Here is a 16,400-nt window from a genome sequence, read left to right as displayed (position 1 = left end):
TCTGGACTGATCTGGGTATGTACAGGGAAGTTCTTATAGCTTATTGTTTATGGATTTTTCCTCTAGGAACGTATCTAAACCTTTTTTAAACTCCGTTACAGTAATAGTAGCTTGAGATTTATGTGTTTGGTTACTTGTGAGTTGTCTTGGCCACTGTTGGAGACAGGATGCTGAGCTGGATGGACCCAGTAGGGCAGCTCTTATCTTGTGATGATGCCTGTCTACATACTCAGACTGGCTGAGGAACGATCGGGGCTTTCCCCCGTACCGAAATCTTCTTTTGTCCGGTGGTGATTTTCTTTGGCGGGTAGCCTTCCGCGGGACCTTTTTCGTTATCCGAATGTATCTTGCATCCTACTGATCGCTTCAGCGCTGTGGTGGCTTTAAATATCACAGCAGGCAGCCGGAGTGCAAGCAGCGCTTAGGAAGCCCATAGCAGAGTTTGCAGGATAACCGCATCAGCAAGGAAAGCCCTCCCCCGGGGGCGTGGCCGCGCGCCTCGCGCCCTTCTCTTTTAAACCCCGGATCACTTCCCGCCCTCTTCTGATTGGCCGCGTTTCTCCCGTTGCTATGGGCTCACGCGGCCAGAGTCCGGGGCGGCGCTTCCCGGCCGCTGGCTCGCTGTTGCCACGGCGACGCGTGGCTCCAGCTTTTGTCCGTGCCGGGTGAGGGAGGCCGGGCCGCAGCTCGGGGCCCCACGGTGTGCGCCGCGTCCGGAGCAGGCTCCCGAGCGGGGCGGGGACGTCAGCAGGTACCGGCAAGGCTGGGGCCCCCTCCGGCTCTCCGTAGCCCAGCTCTCTAGCGGTGGCGGATCCCTCCCGGTCCCTGCTCCGAAGAGCTTACAGTCCAGTGAACACAAAGCACAGTCTGGGGGAAGCTTTTTATATCGTTGAGGGTTTGTTTTTAGTTTTTGGATAGTGTTGCTTTATTATATTTTGTGCTCCGCACTGAACTTGCATGGAGATTTGCGAAATCTAAGGAAAGCCAAAGCATTAAATGAATGTTTATTGTAGAGAACGCCTCAGGAAGTAAAAGCAGGCGAGGTGTCAGAGCAGAAAGGCAAGGACTCGGGAAGTCTCCTCCAAGCACAGCGTGGGGTCAGGGGTTGGCATTGGAGGAGAAGGGCACGGATAATGCAGAAAGGAAGATCCCAGGAGCGCCGTTATTTATTTATTTATTTAGACATCTTATATACCGGGTTACGAAGTGACATTCCCAGTTATAACGCAGCACACAAACAAACAAAGATGGGTTACAGAGGTGGTGTTCAGAGTCGGGCATTAATATCTATAAAGTGAAAGTTGATCTAGTACATATGGCAAAAAGTACAGTGGGTTGTTTTGAGAATCTTGTTTCATTTATTCTTCATGATTCAGTTATAATTGAGGGGTGGTAGGGGTGGCAGGCTGTTTGGGGGATGCTTCAGGCTGGTGGCAGGGTATGTGTGTCTTGGGGAGGTGCTTCAGGGATGCTGCTCCTCTCCCCAATGCATTTCCCCATCCCACCCCAATTCCCCTTTCACTCCTCTCACCACTATACATCCCTCCCCTGTTTATTTCCCTTCCCTACTCATATCTCTGGCCTGTTTTATTGGAGGGGGGGGGGTTGGTTTTAACCAAATTCATAAGCCCCAATCATATCCCCTTGTTTCTCCTCTCTTCCCACATTCTTTGTTTGTCTGCCACTGACAATGGGCTCCCTCCTCCTCTTTCTCTCCAAGCAGCACTGAATCCGAGTTAGCACTGAGAGCAAAGAAGAGCAGTTGTTGTGTCTGCTGGATCCTCTCCTGTCCCTAAAGTAACCGGCAGCACAAGCAGGGACAGGAACAGGAATAGAAGCAGCAAAGAGCAGAGCCGCTCTTTTGTTCTTTACTCTGTCTGTATCCTCGGCTAAGATCAACTGGGCCAAGTGCTTTGGGCTTTTGAAAGGACTGCAAAGGTGGATTCTCTTCAACAAATTTCATAACTTTTCTTAGATGGGGAATCCCTGATGTACTTGGGAGTCCTTCTGTTTATGACCACGGTCCCTGAGAACTGGCTAAAGCTGGAAAGTTGGCTGCTCACTTGAGGTCACAGTCCAAATTTCTCTGCTTGCTCTCCTTTGAGAACAGTGTTTCTCTCCTAGGACAAGCATGATGGCAGTCTTCACACATGGGTGATATCATCCAGTGGAGCCCAGCACGGAAAAATTATGTCAAAATTTCGAGATCTTTGACTGACCCTCAGTTAGCATGCTCACACATACATGCTCACACATACATGCTCACACATACATGCTCACACATACAATATACCACATTTTGCTTCGTCTTGAGGTACTTTTCTCGTGAAAAATGTTTTGCATTTCCTCGTGTGGTTGGCATGGTGTCCCTCTGGTTCACCCAATAGCATCCTAGATAGGTTTTTCAACATTTTTGAGTGAGTTTATTTTTGTCGTCGATCCCCCAGAACAACAATACGCTTGATGCCTGCCAGCCATCAACAGCCACTGCCTTTGATTTTGATCTTGCATCCATTTGTTTGAAGGCAACATGTCCACTTCGGGGTTTAAGCGATGCCCCAGGTGTGTGAGGACCCATGACTATCATAGACCTCCATGGTAGATGTGTCTTCTGCCTTGGGGCATTGCATGACATTTGGGGTTGCAGCAAGTGCATCAACATGACCCTGAAAGAAGTAAGGGGATATGAAGAAAACAAGATGGAACGCATCTTCAGGCCAGAGAAGGCTGGTCCATTGGCATCAGAGGCATCGGCATCAAGGGACCTCGGAACTGCACAGATGGACACTGATCCATCAATGTTGGCGGGTCGCCGGTTCCATCGAGGTCATCAGCTGCCAGGGACACACTGATTCCTCCAGGTCGAAGAGGTCAGGTTCGTCACCCTTGACCTCAGCACCAGCAAAGGACCAATCCAAGCACCGAGGGAAGTCAAAGAATCATCAGCATCGGCCCCTGTTGATGCATGGTGCCAGGCAAGGGTATGTACCAGCTTATGCTGTGATGCCCCTGAAGCAACCCCGTGGCGAGGAGAACAGATCTTCCATCGATGCCAGGAGTATGCCATGGTCTCCACCGGTCCCGATATTTGCCACCAATCCTCCTTTTGGTTCTGAAGAGGATCTGGTTATGCCTCCTGGATTCCAGCCAGTCCTGGCATCGGCTATTTTCAAGGAGGAACTAGAGAGACATGTGCAGCTGGCCGTGGAAAAGGCAATGTATGGCATCAGCATCAGAGCATAAGAACATAAGAAAATGCCATACTGGGTCAGACCAAGGGTCCATCAAGCCCAGCATCCTATTTCCAACAGTGGCCAATCCAGGCCATAAGAACCTGGCACCAACAACAACACCATCATTCCTTGAGCCGCTGCTGGAATCCCTGAATGTACTCATCAGCGAGTTACCGACTCTGTCCTTAGTGTTGGTTCCCAGGGCAGCATTGACACTCTGTTGGGCACTGGTGTCACCGCCAGCCAATCCGATGTTTGTCCCCGGTTCCTATTTATTTTATTTATTTATTTATTTATTTATTTTATATACCGACCTTCATGACTATTGTCATATCAAATCGGTTTACATGGAACTTGGGGATAACACTCTTAACAACCATTTAACAATAGAGCAATCAGAGGAGGCAAAGTTACATTTAACAAGGAGATCAAACTTGGGAATTGAAGATGATTCTTCCTTATAAAAATTTTGCTTTCCCAATATACCAACTCTTATAGAAACCTTCTAATATCTCTGTATTTAAATCTAGCTTCTAAATTCACTGGGGCAGAGGTCTTTTAACCATTCAAATGTATTTTGTACATTACTATGTATGTTGATGGACCTGATATTGTATAAGGATGAAAGAAAAGAAATAGATGCCTGTAGTCTTAAAACAATCCTTTATTGCAGTGGAGACACAAGGGTAGCCCGACTCTGGCCGAGTTTCGCCGTTTCAAAACGGCTGCCTCAGGGGCTTACAATAATCTTCTTGAATTCATTAGTTATATATCGACTAAGAATATAATGTGATCATATAAAGAGCTGTATGATCTCTTATGTTGCGTCTTGAAGCATTCGCGATAGCAGAACTCCACTAGCAAAGGCAAACATGCTAGTGGAGTTCTGCTATCGCGAATGCTTCAAGACGCAACATAAGAGATCATACAGCTCTTTATATGATCACATTATATTCTTAGTCGATATATAACTAATGAATTCAAGAAGATTATTGTAAGCCCCTGAGGCAGCCGTTTTGAAACGGCGAAACTCGGCCAGAGTCGGGCTACCCTTGTGTCTCCACTGCAATAAAGGATTGTTTTAAGACTACAGGCATCTATTTCTTTTCTTTCATCCTGACGGCTATTATAGATCGCCTTCCTTCGTGCTTTTTGGGTCCTGATATTGTATAATACATATTAATAGTGTTTGCCTACAAAGTCTAGGGTATTCCTGATGATAGACATTACTCGCTAAAGGGTAAATTCTCTATGTTGCCACACTTACATTACTTTCTACATTTTCATTCTTACAAAGCACTGAAAACAATGCAACATTTTAGCAGACAATTTATTTTGAATATCTATATCAAAACCAAAGAAAACTTATTTCCTAATGCTATTTGCAAGAATCTAATGCAGTAACTAGACCAGCATATTTAAGGCAGTAATGCATTTGATCATGAAGAGACAAAAATGCACACAGTATAACAGTTGAACTCATATTTATAATGAATATTGAAATAAATGAATTATATAACAATCAGGTTCGGCAAGCCATACAAAACAAAATTGAAAGACAATGGTTGATTTTTACTAAGCATTGATGGGTACTTGAGAGCTTCAATTTTTGCATCATCAAAACAGATCAAATCCTCTTCCACTGCTGGCAAAGGTGGGGATTCACACTTTTGAAGATCGCGAATTGTCTGGCCAGTGGTCTTTCCTGCTGCTAACAAACTCTCACACAAAAAGTCAAATCTTTTGGCATTCTTTTCTAGAGTAGTGTGCCACTGATTGGCCATGATGGAACGAACTCCTGTAAGGCTTAGAAGGATAGCTGTTTCCACTGGTGTCTCCAACGCTAAATGTTTTTTTCTTTTCTCTGTATCAAGTTTTGATTGTGTTAAGTAACTTGGAATTGTCTGAACGAGGTCTAAAAGAATCATCAGCTGACACTTTTCTCCCATGTAAGCTGTGACTGCCTTTTCTTCCTTTTTCTTTGATTTTCCCTTAGGTGAAGGACTATTGCTTGCCTTTCTTTCACTTGTTTGCTTTTTCCCTGGAAAATTCATAGCGACTAATTTGTCTATTAATATATGGGCCAAGAAGCGCTCCATTCCATAGAAGAGAAATGCACTGCAGTTGTTCATTAATTTCTCCCACTCAGCGTAGCTTGGAACATGTATGCTGCCTATGACGCCCTCCCAGGAAGTTGTGGTTTGCTGATGGTATTTTTCCAGGATTTGGTTTATTTTATAAGTAGGACTTACTGCATCCAGTTCTCTTGCATCATGGTTTGGATCCACGATATATTTAAAATGATGACCTTCAACTTGAATGCAGTTTACAAGCAGAGTACGTGAGGTGACAGATGCCTGTTTCGAAGTTAGTATCTTTGTGCCCTTTTTCTGATCTGCTTTTGTTTTTGGCTCCTTGGCATTCTTTCCTTCTTTTTTATTATCAAGCTCTGGGTCTTCTTTACGAATACGATTGTACAAAAGCTGGAGAGAAAAGTCTCTAGACACAGAACTTATTCCCTCGTCATGTAAAAAACTCAAAGCTTCTAAGGGCAATTCCATAAGCAATTTGTCTGCCAATAATATAAAATATTCTCCCATATCTACAGACATAGCTGGAAAACTTGGTGTTGCAGACTGCTTTTCATCCTTATCTTTCCCTTTTATCTTTTCTGTCTCAGGTAGATCATCAGAAAATTCCAGCTGTAACAGCAATGGTTTCAGATAGTCTTCCATGGCTTCAACAATGTGACAGGATTCCTAGGTTCCTAGGAGGAAGCTTCCCCAGTGCCGAGGAAGTCAATTGAACCAGTGCCTATACTGCTGGTTGGGGGCAGAGCGCTTAGGGCTCTATCAACAGTCGATGACAGCAGAGACTAGGGCACCTAAGATCCCTGGGGGGATGTCTTCTCCATGGCTTCCAACGATGCTGTGGATATTCTCCCCTCAGAACCATCTCTTCCAGTTGATCGAAGGAAGTCCCCACCGGAGGACCTCTCTTTTGCAGGTTTAGTTTGGGTGATGGCAGAGGCCATTCCATTTCAGTTGATGACTGAAGAGGATACCAGGCATAAAATGCTAGATGTCCTCCAGTACGTGGAGCCTCCCAAGGAAACTCTGGCAGTCCCAGTGCACAAGGTCCTTGTGGAATTACTGATGAGGATATGAGAATACCCCCTCACAGTGTCTCCCATTAAACTTAAAGTGGGCGCGGTTTATCTAGTCCAAAAGGCTCTTGGATTTGACAAGCTTCAACTGCCCCACCAATCAGTGGTCATCGAATCCGCTCTCAAAAAGGCTAAATTCTCTCAGATCTATTTTTCGGCGCCCCCTGGGAAAAGATCAGAGAGTAATGGAGGCTCTTTGGAGGAAGGTGTTCCAGGTACTATGCTCATTGCCCACATAGCAGCCTACCAGCTACACATGAGCCCTCAGCCAGGAGGGCATCAAGGTTTGGGCCCAGGAAGTCCTCCTTCCACCCGAAGAGATACTATCCTCCTCCCCAGGCAACAAGAGTGCCCCGAAGCCCCAGCCAGTGCCTCAGTCAACTCCGGGGACAGAGTTTTGACTGGATCGTAGGGATCATAGCCAGGTCACCTTTACCCAGGAATGATGGACCTGCCAGTCAGGGAAAGGTTACAGTTCTTTGTGAACTGGTGGCTAAGTGTACCTTTGGACCGATGGGCTCTTTCTATTGTTCTCAAGGGGTACAAATTAAACCTATACGACGAGTGAGATAATCAAATTTGCAGATGATACAAAATTGTTCAGAGTAGTTAAATCACAAGCAGATTGTGATAAATTGCAGGAAGACCTTGTGAGACTGGAAAATTCGGCATCAAAATGGCAGATGAAATTTAATGTGGATAAGTGCAAGGTGATGCATATAGGGAAAAATAACCCATGCTATAGTTACACAATGTTAGGTTCCATATTAGGTGCTCAATCTACTGCCAAAGATATCCAACAACTATGGACTAAAAGCAAAGAGATGCTCCGTAGAACAGGACAATGAGCAAAGAGAGGCTACGATGTTCATCACTGCAAGGCTCCAGAATTCCAGCCTGGTGACAAAGTCTGGCTGTCTACAAAACATCTAAGACTCAAGCTACCATCAGCTCATTTTGCTCCATGCTACGTCTGACCCTTTCCCATTCTCTGACGACTAGGTACTCTTACGTACAGTCTGAAACTTCCACCAACATTGAAGATTCATAATGCATTCCGTGTCTCACTACTGAAACCGCTAGTCCTTAGCAAGTTCTCAACTAAGACACCTGAACCTACACCTATTGATGCAGAAGAAGACATCTAATACAAAGTAGACGCTATCCTTGATGTGAGAAAGAGAGGCAGAGTATGGGAATACCTCCTGTCATGGGAGGGTTATGGACCTGAAGAAAACTCTTGGGAACCTATGGCAAATATCATGGATAAAGAGATGCTTCAGCAATACCACAGAATGCATCCTCAAAAACCAAGACCAGGTAGGAGGTCTGGAGGGGGCCCTTTGAAGGGGGGTACTGTTGCGTCCGTCGGTCTCAGACGGCTTCGACTCTTGTGCTTCACCTTTTTCTCTGCTCTCCCCGCTAGCCTTGGGAAGATGGCTACTGCCGCATCTGCAAGCCGCATTCTCCAGCGTCCCCGGAACAGCTATGGCAAAGCCTCACACCATGTTTCTCCTAAGGGCCTCCTAGGGCACGTGCGCACACGCCACCTATGTCTTTATCTACGTCATGGCGGGAACCTCGGGAGCGTTCCCCTCGAGTGACGCCTCACCATCCGGGTATTTAGCCTACGCTTGTTTGCTAGCTCGTTGAGTTAGCAAGGATTGGTCTCGTTCGGTCTAAGCTACTCTGCCGCTTCCTTGCTGCCACTGGAAGCCCTCTCTGCCCTTCGGGGTATACTCTAACCTGGGTACCCGCTCCTCGGGGGCCCTCTACTTTCTTTTCAGATGCCTTACTGGGATCAGGTACTCTCTTCTCAAGGGTCTGCTCTCCCTGCATCAGTGCCTGTTACCATCTACTTCTGCCTGGTGGAATCATCAACATACAGCTACCATCTAGTGAGTAATCTAATTCTCAGTCTGTCTCATCTACAGCACTGCCTTGCTGGGAAACCTACACCTGGATAGCCCTATACCATCTTGGTAAGACGGTTTCCCTCTGCCAAGGGTCCCTGGACTGCTACCTCTGAATCAACTCACTACTGCCACCTCTGGTGGTATATACAAGCTATACAATAACAGACAAAACTCTGTGTTTGTGCATCCTGAGTCTAGCCCAGTACTGTGGCTCCCCACGGGGCTCCTTCCCATGGGCGTGGTCATCTGCCACGGTACCCAAGAATCCACTCAAACACCTCAAAACCATAACACCAGACAACTTATTCGGTGATCAGTTCACCGATACTACACAAAGCCTCGAGATTATAATTGGTATCTCTTTCATATCTTCTCTCAGCGTTTATCTAACACAACGCCAATAATCTACCTTGGCCCTCTACCAAGGATTAAAAAAAAAAGAAGGAAATGGAAATTAACCTTCAAACCTTACTCCACTTATAAGTGCCGTCTTTTCAACCATTGAGGCAACAAGCTGATCAGCCACACCCACCACATCAGCTCACTAGGACGCCTCACCAGCTGTGGCATCCTATGGATCCTCAACCTCCAAAACCCCGGTCGGGTTTTAAGACATCATATGGCTACACTCTACCTCGGGGATAAAGTTCCCCGCTTATTCCTAATCTGTAGTTACATTGCACTGATTCAATCAGCTTAAAAAGATTATAATTATAATACTGATAATACATGCGGATTTCCTTCTCTCAGGATCATTCTACAGTCCTTCATCCTGGGGGTCACACTGCCTTTGCAACAGGTGCAGACATACATATTAATCCACCCCAGTACCTAGTGTTGCCTAGGTTTTTTCCAAACAGGCAACCATTCATAAGGCCTTCTTCCCACTAGTTTTCAACAACTACTGGACAATTATTATGCTGCATCTTCCGTCATGAGAGAGAGTAATCTTTCCCTATTTGAACGATAGTTTCATACTGTTCATCCATTCCTATGCTACCAAACTGCAATCTTGGCAGACGGTTCTTGCCTAATCAATCTAGGACTCCTAATAAAAAAATTAAAAATATATATATAAATAAATAAAAAAGAACTGGAGTCCACATTGCAGTCTATTACAACTGCAATCCATAGGCCTGCATCACGGGCTTCACAACAAGGCTTTCTAGTTACTTGAGAGCATTGACTCTCTCAACAGGTGGTTCAACTCTACTTCACAGTACTACAGTGACAACTAGCCAGACCATAACTGTTCAGAGACACACGTATGGTAGCCACCTACATTGTTCTGAATGCATGCCTCCATATCCGCCGCCTGCAAGGCGGCCTCAAGCACTGATAGACTCCATTCATTGACCTCACATTCCTTGGTCTGCAGTTAAAAAAAAAAAAAGGGGGGGATGAACTTACAACCGTGGCTACTCCCATTGACATATTAACGGGCTCATCCCTGCCTTCCCTGGGCCATCACATAAGACTCATCTCAGCATCTGTACGAATTTCAGACACAAGCTCTATCGACTTTGTACAAACACGATCTGCACATATACCTTAGAATTCCCTACAAAGGAATGATGTACACGATTCACACAGAATCAGTCTTCCATTGTTAAAAAAACCCAAAAAAAACCAGAAGGTGTATCTGGTTCCTAAACCTCTATGATGTGGCAGTTCAGAGACTGGATCACGCTCCTTGACTATCCATCTCACATCCATCAATTATCTGCCGGAATTATCAATTCCTGACCGGACAAACTCAACATCACTTCGCTCCCACAAAGGGAAACTAACTACAACACTAATTCCAAACATAATCTCACTAAGACATTCTCACTACTGAGGATCTCTTGCAACACTGCACAACAGGAAAAATGGAGCACTTTATTCGAGTTCTCTGAGCTCACTCAAACTCCAGGCGCCTTTCTCATCGATTGGTCACATTGCATTTTTATGCATTCCCTCCGTTTTTTTCCACTCATCTCTCCAACACTCCAGAGATGCAGAGGATACCGGATGGCTCTGCCATATCGCGGATATCCAAAACAAAAACAAAGGGAAAACCCAAGCGCATCTGTGCCTTGTTGCGCCACCATAATCAAGCCGTCTAGGGTACAGTTACCTATGATGGTTTTCAATCCGCAACCCAGTTCTCCTGGACGCAGCTCCTAGAAGAACTGCTTCTACAATTGCAGGTAATCAAAAGAATGAAACGACTCCTACACTTTCATGACTTCCGAACAGTCCTACAATCCGTAATATTCTCCAAGATGGATTATTGCAACTCTATCTTACTAGGTCTCCCGTCCTCATCCATCAAACCACTTCAGATGCTCCAGAATGCGGCAGCCAGAATTCTGACAAATTCCAGAAGAAGAGACCACATCTCGCCAATTCTATCTAATCTTCACTGGCTGCCAATACACTACAGAATCCTACACAAGTCCATCACCATCATCCATAAATTCATCCACTCCCAAGCCCCTCTCATCCTACATATCCCCCTCAAACTACACACATCATCCAGACCCATTAGAGAAGCCTACAAAGGATCCCCTGACTGTTCCCCCAACTAAATCAACACACCATATAGCATTCAGAGACCGGGCCTTTTCTACAGCGGTCCCCTCTCTTTGGAATACCTTACCACCTGATCTTAGACTTGAACCTTGCTTATTAACATTCAGAAAAAGGCTTAAGACTTGGCTATTTAAACAAGCCTTTCCCGAGTCTAATATCCATTGAGAGACTTTACTGCATTATGTAAATAATATACATAAAGAGACATTATCGCACAATGTAAATTAATTTACTTCTGTAAAGATTCTATTATTCATGTCTATTCTTCTCTTCTTCCTCCCCAGTTTCAACAACCCTGTTATATTGTAACTTTTGCTTCCTCTGCACTTGTTAAAAGAACAAAGTTATTGCACCCCCCTGTTCTTTGTAAACCGGCATGATATGATTGTATCATGAATGCCGGTATAGAAAAGCTTTAAATAAATAAATAAAATAAAAAATAGTTTCTTTGCTAGGCCGAAGCACCATCCTCTCCACGCCTCTCTACACCTTAGGCTGTGGACATTGCCGAGCTCACTTATCTCCTATCCTCAGGATAACTCTCCACAGCATTCAAATACCAGGGACAGTGTTCCACTGCACTTCCGAGTGTTCATCAACAGGTATAGCCCATTAACTGGCCTACCTGCCCGACTTCTGTCCTGCCTCCATCTTGATACAGCAAAGGCAATGCAACTACTTACTACACGTTCCTGTAAGAACCATTGCAGCTTATTACCTTCTTCTTAAAAAAAAAAATCCTTTTTCAGGTTATTCTTTGATATACATGTTCATGTACGCCCTATTACAACTCCAATCACCTTTCAAAACCACTGGTGCCGTGGCACATTAACCTGGATCTCGACAGCTAATGCTGTTCTTCCTTTATTTATTTATTATATTTTCTATACAGATATTAGTGGGGACATCATATCGGTTTACATCAAACAAAAATAACATAAAGGATGGAAAATACATAAAACAGGGAGTTGGGGAGGGAGGGATAGGAACTATTAGAACATAGCTTGAAATACACAGGAATCAGGCTAATCTGAAACATGAGATAGCCAAGACGTTAATGTTGAGCATGATATTTGTAAGAAACAAAAACTATTTACAGGGTTTAGGTGTGTTAGAATGATTCAGATGTTTCGGGGGGTTTGTATAGAGGGTTCGGGTTTGTTTGCATGGTTCAGGTGCTTGCATGGAGGAGAGTAGGGTGTTATTGATGATAGGCTTGTTTGAAAAGCCAGGTTTTTAAGTTGGCTCTGAATTTAGCGGTAAAAGTCTCAAGCCTGAGATGGAGGGGTAAGGAATTCCAGAGCGTGGGTCCGGCAATAGATAGGGCTCGTTCCCTTGTGGAGGACAGGTGTGCTTTTTTCAGGGAGGGAACGTGGAGGGTTCCATTATTGGTGGCTCTAGTGTGTTTGTTAGATCGTACAGGGGAGAAAGGCTCAACGAGCCAGTTTGAGTTGTGTGTGTGTATAGCTTTGTGGGTCAGTGTGAGGGTTTTGTATACAATGCGAGAGGGGATTGGAAGCCAGTGCAAATTCTTGAGGAGGGGCGAATTATGATCATATTTCCGGGCATTAGAGATGGTTCTTGCTACTGCATTTTGCAGCATCTGGAGGGGTTTTACTGTAGAGTAGGGGAGGCCAAGGAAGAGGGAGTTGCAGTAGTCCATTTTTGTTGAGAGTGTGGCTTGAATAACGGTGCGGAAATCGCTGGCATGGAGTAAGGGTTTCAGTTTCTTCATGACATTAAGTTTGAAGAAACCTTCCTTGAGGATCAGATTGATATGTTTTTTTAGGTTCAGTTGTTGGTCTATCTGAACCCCAAGATTTCGTGCATCAGGCTGCCTAATGAAGGTATCATAGGCGGGATCATTTGCAATGGCTGATTTGGGGGGTGAGTGTTGCGAGATGAGGAGCAGTTCGGTTTTTGATGCGTTTAGGGCAAGGTGGAGGTCGGAGAGCAGGGCATTGATGGAAGCAAGACAATTTCTCCAATGGTCCAATGCTTTTGTAAGAGTATCCTGAATAGGTATGATGATTTGCACATCATCAGCGTATAAGAAGAATTTGAGGCCGAGGTTGGATAGGTGTTGGCAGAGGGGGGTAAGGTAAACGTTAAAGAGTGTGGAGGAGAGGGAGGATCCCTGGGGGACACCCTGGCAAAGTGCGTGCACCTTTGCACATTTATCACCTTCGCTCCTCTCAGAAGGTGTTTTTTCCTGTTCAGTTTCCACTCCTGCAAGAAGGCCAAGTGACTTACAAGCACTGGTTCACTACCCTCTTTCTCTTCAATTTCACCATGGCAGGGTAACTTTGCATACTTACCGGAGTTTTCTACTAACGGTAATGTCCAGTTTCTGCATTAACCAGCCTATCATCTAATCCACGTTCCATCCAACCCTCTTCCGATCAACAATAAGGCGAGGCTGACTTACCTTGATTGTACTCATGCACTAGTATACTACAATACGTGCACTCAGTCACCCAATTGACCCTCATAACTGTTTTTCTTCGTCAATCCAAACACACAAGAGCATCCAATGATGTCAACAACTTCATCCAAGGATATCTACAATTATATCCATTTCAACGATAATAGTCGCAAACGCCTTCTGCGACCCTAGGAACACATCAAGTGCATGAGATGACAACCTCGATGGCCTCCCTCTCCATCGAGTACCTCTCATAGACACCTATGACGTGGCGACACAATTCACCGCTACACATTTTTCACATCCCACCAGTGTCTACACAAACAGTCTGTGGATGATCCTTTTTCGGACGGACTATCCTACAGAAGTGCAACCTTCCAAACAAATACAGCCTTCATAGGAACTGTCCACCACAATTTCGTATTGAGCAAAAAATAAAAAATAAAAATTTTTATTCAATGACACATGCTAATTGCTCAATACGTCAGCTGGAGACTCCCATACAGCATGGCTAATTCAGCTGCTTATCTACGTGAAAAGAGCAAGTTTGCTTACCGTAAACAGTGTTTTCCGTAGATAGCAGATGAGTTAGCCATGCTGACCCGCCCATCTCCCCAGACAGTTCTAGCATTTCTACCTTGCTTTGACACTGACTGAGCGGCTTGAGGTAATCCTGTCAGGATACAAGAGGGAGGGAATACCTGGCTAAAAGATTTTGTTAGACTTTGAGAGCTCCGCCACCTTGTGGCATGGAGGACATACCCATACAGCATGGCTAATCTGCTATCTACGGAAAACACTGTTTACGGTAAGCAAACTTGCTCTTCTGTAAACAGTTTCGTCTACTTCACCCCCCTCCACAACCTTGTTAACCAGCAATGGTCCTTCTCCAGGGTCTTCCTTAGTGAACACCGAACTGAAGTATTTGTTTAATAATTCGGCCATTTCTTTGTCTCTATCCACTCATTGATCCTTTTCACCTTTCAGTTTCGTTATACCACTTTGGACCTCTCTCCTTTCTCTGATGTATTTGAAAAATATTTTGTCACCTCACTTTACCTCTTTGGCAATTCTTTCTTCTGTCTGACTTTTTACTTTCTTGATTGCTTTCTTCGTCTCCCTCAGTTTCACCAGATATATACCTGGTTATCTAACATCCGGATAAGTTTGTCCATTTAACTCTAAGTTGCCCAAATATCAGCACTTATCCTGCTAAGTTAGCCGGATAAGTTACTTCATAATGCCTCTGTATCGCTCCATGGTGAGACCGCACCTTGAATACTGTGTACAATTCTGGTCGCCGCATCTCAAAAAAGATATAATTGCGATGGAGAAGGTACAGAGAAGGGCAACCAAAATGATAAAGGGGATGGAACAGCTCCTCTATGAGGAAAGGCTGAAGAGGTTAGGGCTGTTCAGCTTGGAGAAGAGACAGCTGAGGGGGGATATGATAGAGGTGTTTAAAATCATGAGAGGTCTAGAACGGGTAGATGTGAATCGGTTATTTACTCTTTTGGATAATAGAAAGACTAGGGGGCACTCCATGAAGTTAGCGTGTGGCACATTTAAACTAATCGGAGAAAGTTCTTTTTTACTCAACGCACAATTAAACTCTGGAATTTGTTGCCAGAGGATGTGGTTAGTGCAGTTAGTATAGCTGTGTTTAAAAAAGGATTGGATAAGTTCTTGGAGGAGAAGTCCATTACCTGCTATTAATTAAGTTGACTTAGAAAATAGCCACTGCTATTACTAGCAACAGTAACATGGAATAGACTTATTATTTGGGTACTTGCCAGGTTTGGCCACTGTTGGAAACAGGATGCTGGGCTTGATGGACCCTTGGTCTGACCCAGTATGGCATGTTCTTATGTTCTTAACCTGAAACACCTCCATCCCACCCCCCACTTAGCCAGATAATTAGTTAAGTGGTGACTGAATACAGATGAATATTGAAACAGTACCACTTAGCCAGATAAATCCAATCTTATCTGTTTAAGTGGTGCTGAATATCAATCTCATGGGCATTGGGCAGTGGGCAGGCCTGTTGGGCCTATACAGAAGTGAAATGTTCCTGTCCTCCATTAGACTTGGGTAAGTAGGAGCATCTCAGAGTTACAGTTCTCCTTCCCTTTTCTTTATCTTGTCGTCCTTGCTTCCGTGAAGTGTCTTACCTTTTGCTATTTTTTCTGGGACATCACAAAGATGTCTGATATTATTTAAAGTTAATTTCTATATGGACTCTCTCAATTTGAGGAGGGTCATAGTTTTTTTCATGTGACGTTATATAAAACAGAACCCATTTCCTAGAGAGATCCAGGCCATGAATGTAATGGGGCAAAACCAGATCAGACTCAGCCTGGTGAGGGTAACCTAAGTGAGATAGCAATTCTAATCCCTGAAAACCAGCACTCTCAACAGCCAGGAATCATGGAGAAATAATGCGACAAAGCGACAGACCTATAGGGATGCTAGGGTACAAAGGGAGAGCATAACTAGTAGAAGAAAGGAGGTAATAATGCCTCCGTTTGGGTCACGAGTGAGATCTCACCTGAAGTTCTAGTGTCCAGTTCTAGAAGCTATACCTCTGAAAGGATATTGTGGTAAAATAGGAATCCTTATCTGAGATTTCTTATTTTACAGAGTTAGACCTTCTTTCCCTTGCAGACCTTGAACTGGCAGGCAGATGACAGCCTAACTCCATCTGTGCTTTGCTGTTTCTGGCAGTTAGGAGTAAAAGATTAACCTGCCCTATACTCTAAAGTGAGGCTTGGAATGCATACTCCCTCAGTCTCCACGAGAAGATGTAATGGTGTGTTATTTTGTATTGCATTTGATCAATTCATTTGTAACCTGTCATTAAAATCATCCATTGTACCTGAAGACTGTAAGGTGGCCAATGAAACCCCAATATTTAAAATCCAGGAGATCAGGGAAACTATAGACCGGAGAGCCTGACTTCAATGCCAGGAAAAATTGTGGAAACTGTTATAAAGAATAAAATCACATAACCTAATGGGACACAGCCAGCATGGATTTACCCAAGGGAAGTCTTGCCTCACATATCTCCTACATTTTTTTTGAAG

At 44.4% G+C, this 16,400-nt stretch overlaps 2 protein-coding genes across 6 annotated transcripts in view; one reads left to right on the top strand and one right to left on the bottom strand.

The window, feature by feature from the left end:
- The first annotated feature begins 558 nt into the window (after positions 1-558).
- The window catches only part of NOXRED1 (NADP dependent oxidoreductase domain containing 1), a 75,674-nt gene continuing 59,832 nt past the window's right edge, over positions 559-16,400 (top strand). The window contains exons 1-2 of one of the 5 annotated variants that reach the window (XM_029597657.1): positions 610-751; positions 15,982-16,126. The gene's annotated coding sequence lies outside the window, so the exon portion shown is untranslated. Of the gene's footprint in view, positions 752-876; positions 896-15,957; positions 16,127-16,400 lie in introns of those variants that run through there. The other 4 variants (XM_029597655.1, XM_029597659.1, XM_029597654.1 and 1 more) reach the window with 4 other exon arrangements.
- On the bottom strand, positions 4,701-5,979 carry LOC115089604 (cilia- and flagella-associated protein 46-like). Its single transcript, XM_029597660.1, has one exon. It carries the CDS (start codon positions 5,966-5,968, stop codon positions 4,745-4,747), a length of 1,224 nt encoding a protein of 407 aa, XP_029453520.1. The 5' UTR covers positions 5,969-5,979; the 3' UTR covers positions 4,701-4,744.

The sequence above is a fragment of the Rhinatrema bivittatum genome, chromosome 4 (assembly GCF_901001135.1).
Source record: "Rhinatrema bivittatum chromosome 4, aRhiBiv1.1, whole genome shotgun sequence".
Taxonomy (NCBI): Eukaryota; Metazoa; Chordata; class Amphibia; order Gymnophiona; family Rhinatrematidae; genus Rhinatrema; species Rhinatrema bivittatum.
Note: the sequence above shows the minus strand (reverse complement) of the source record. Positions and strands in the feature narration are given on the sequence as shown.

What these genes read in the sequence shown, in the direction of transcription:
- LOC115089604 (XM_029597660.1), bottom strand. Translation starts at nt 5,968, where the DNA reads ATGGAAGACTATCTGAAACCATTGCTGTTACAGCTGGAATTTTCTGAT.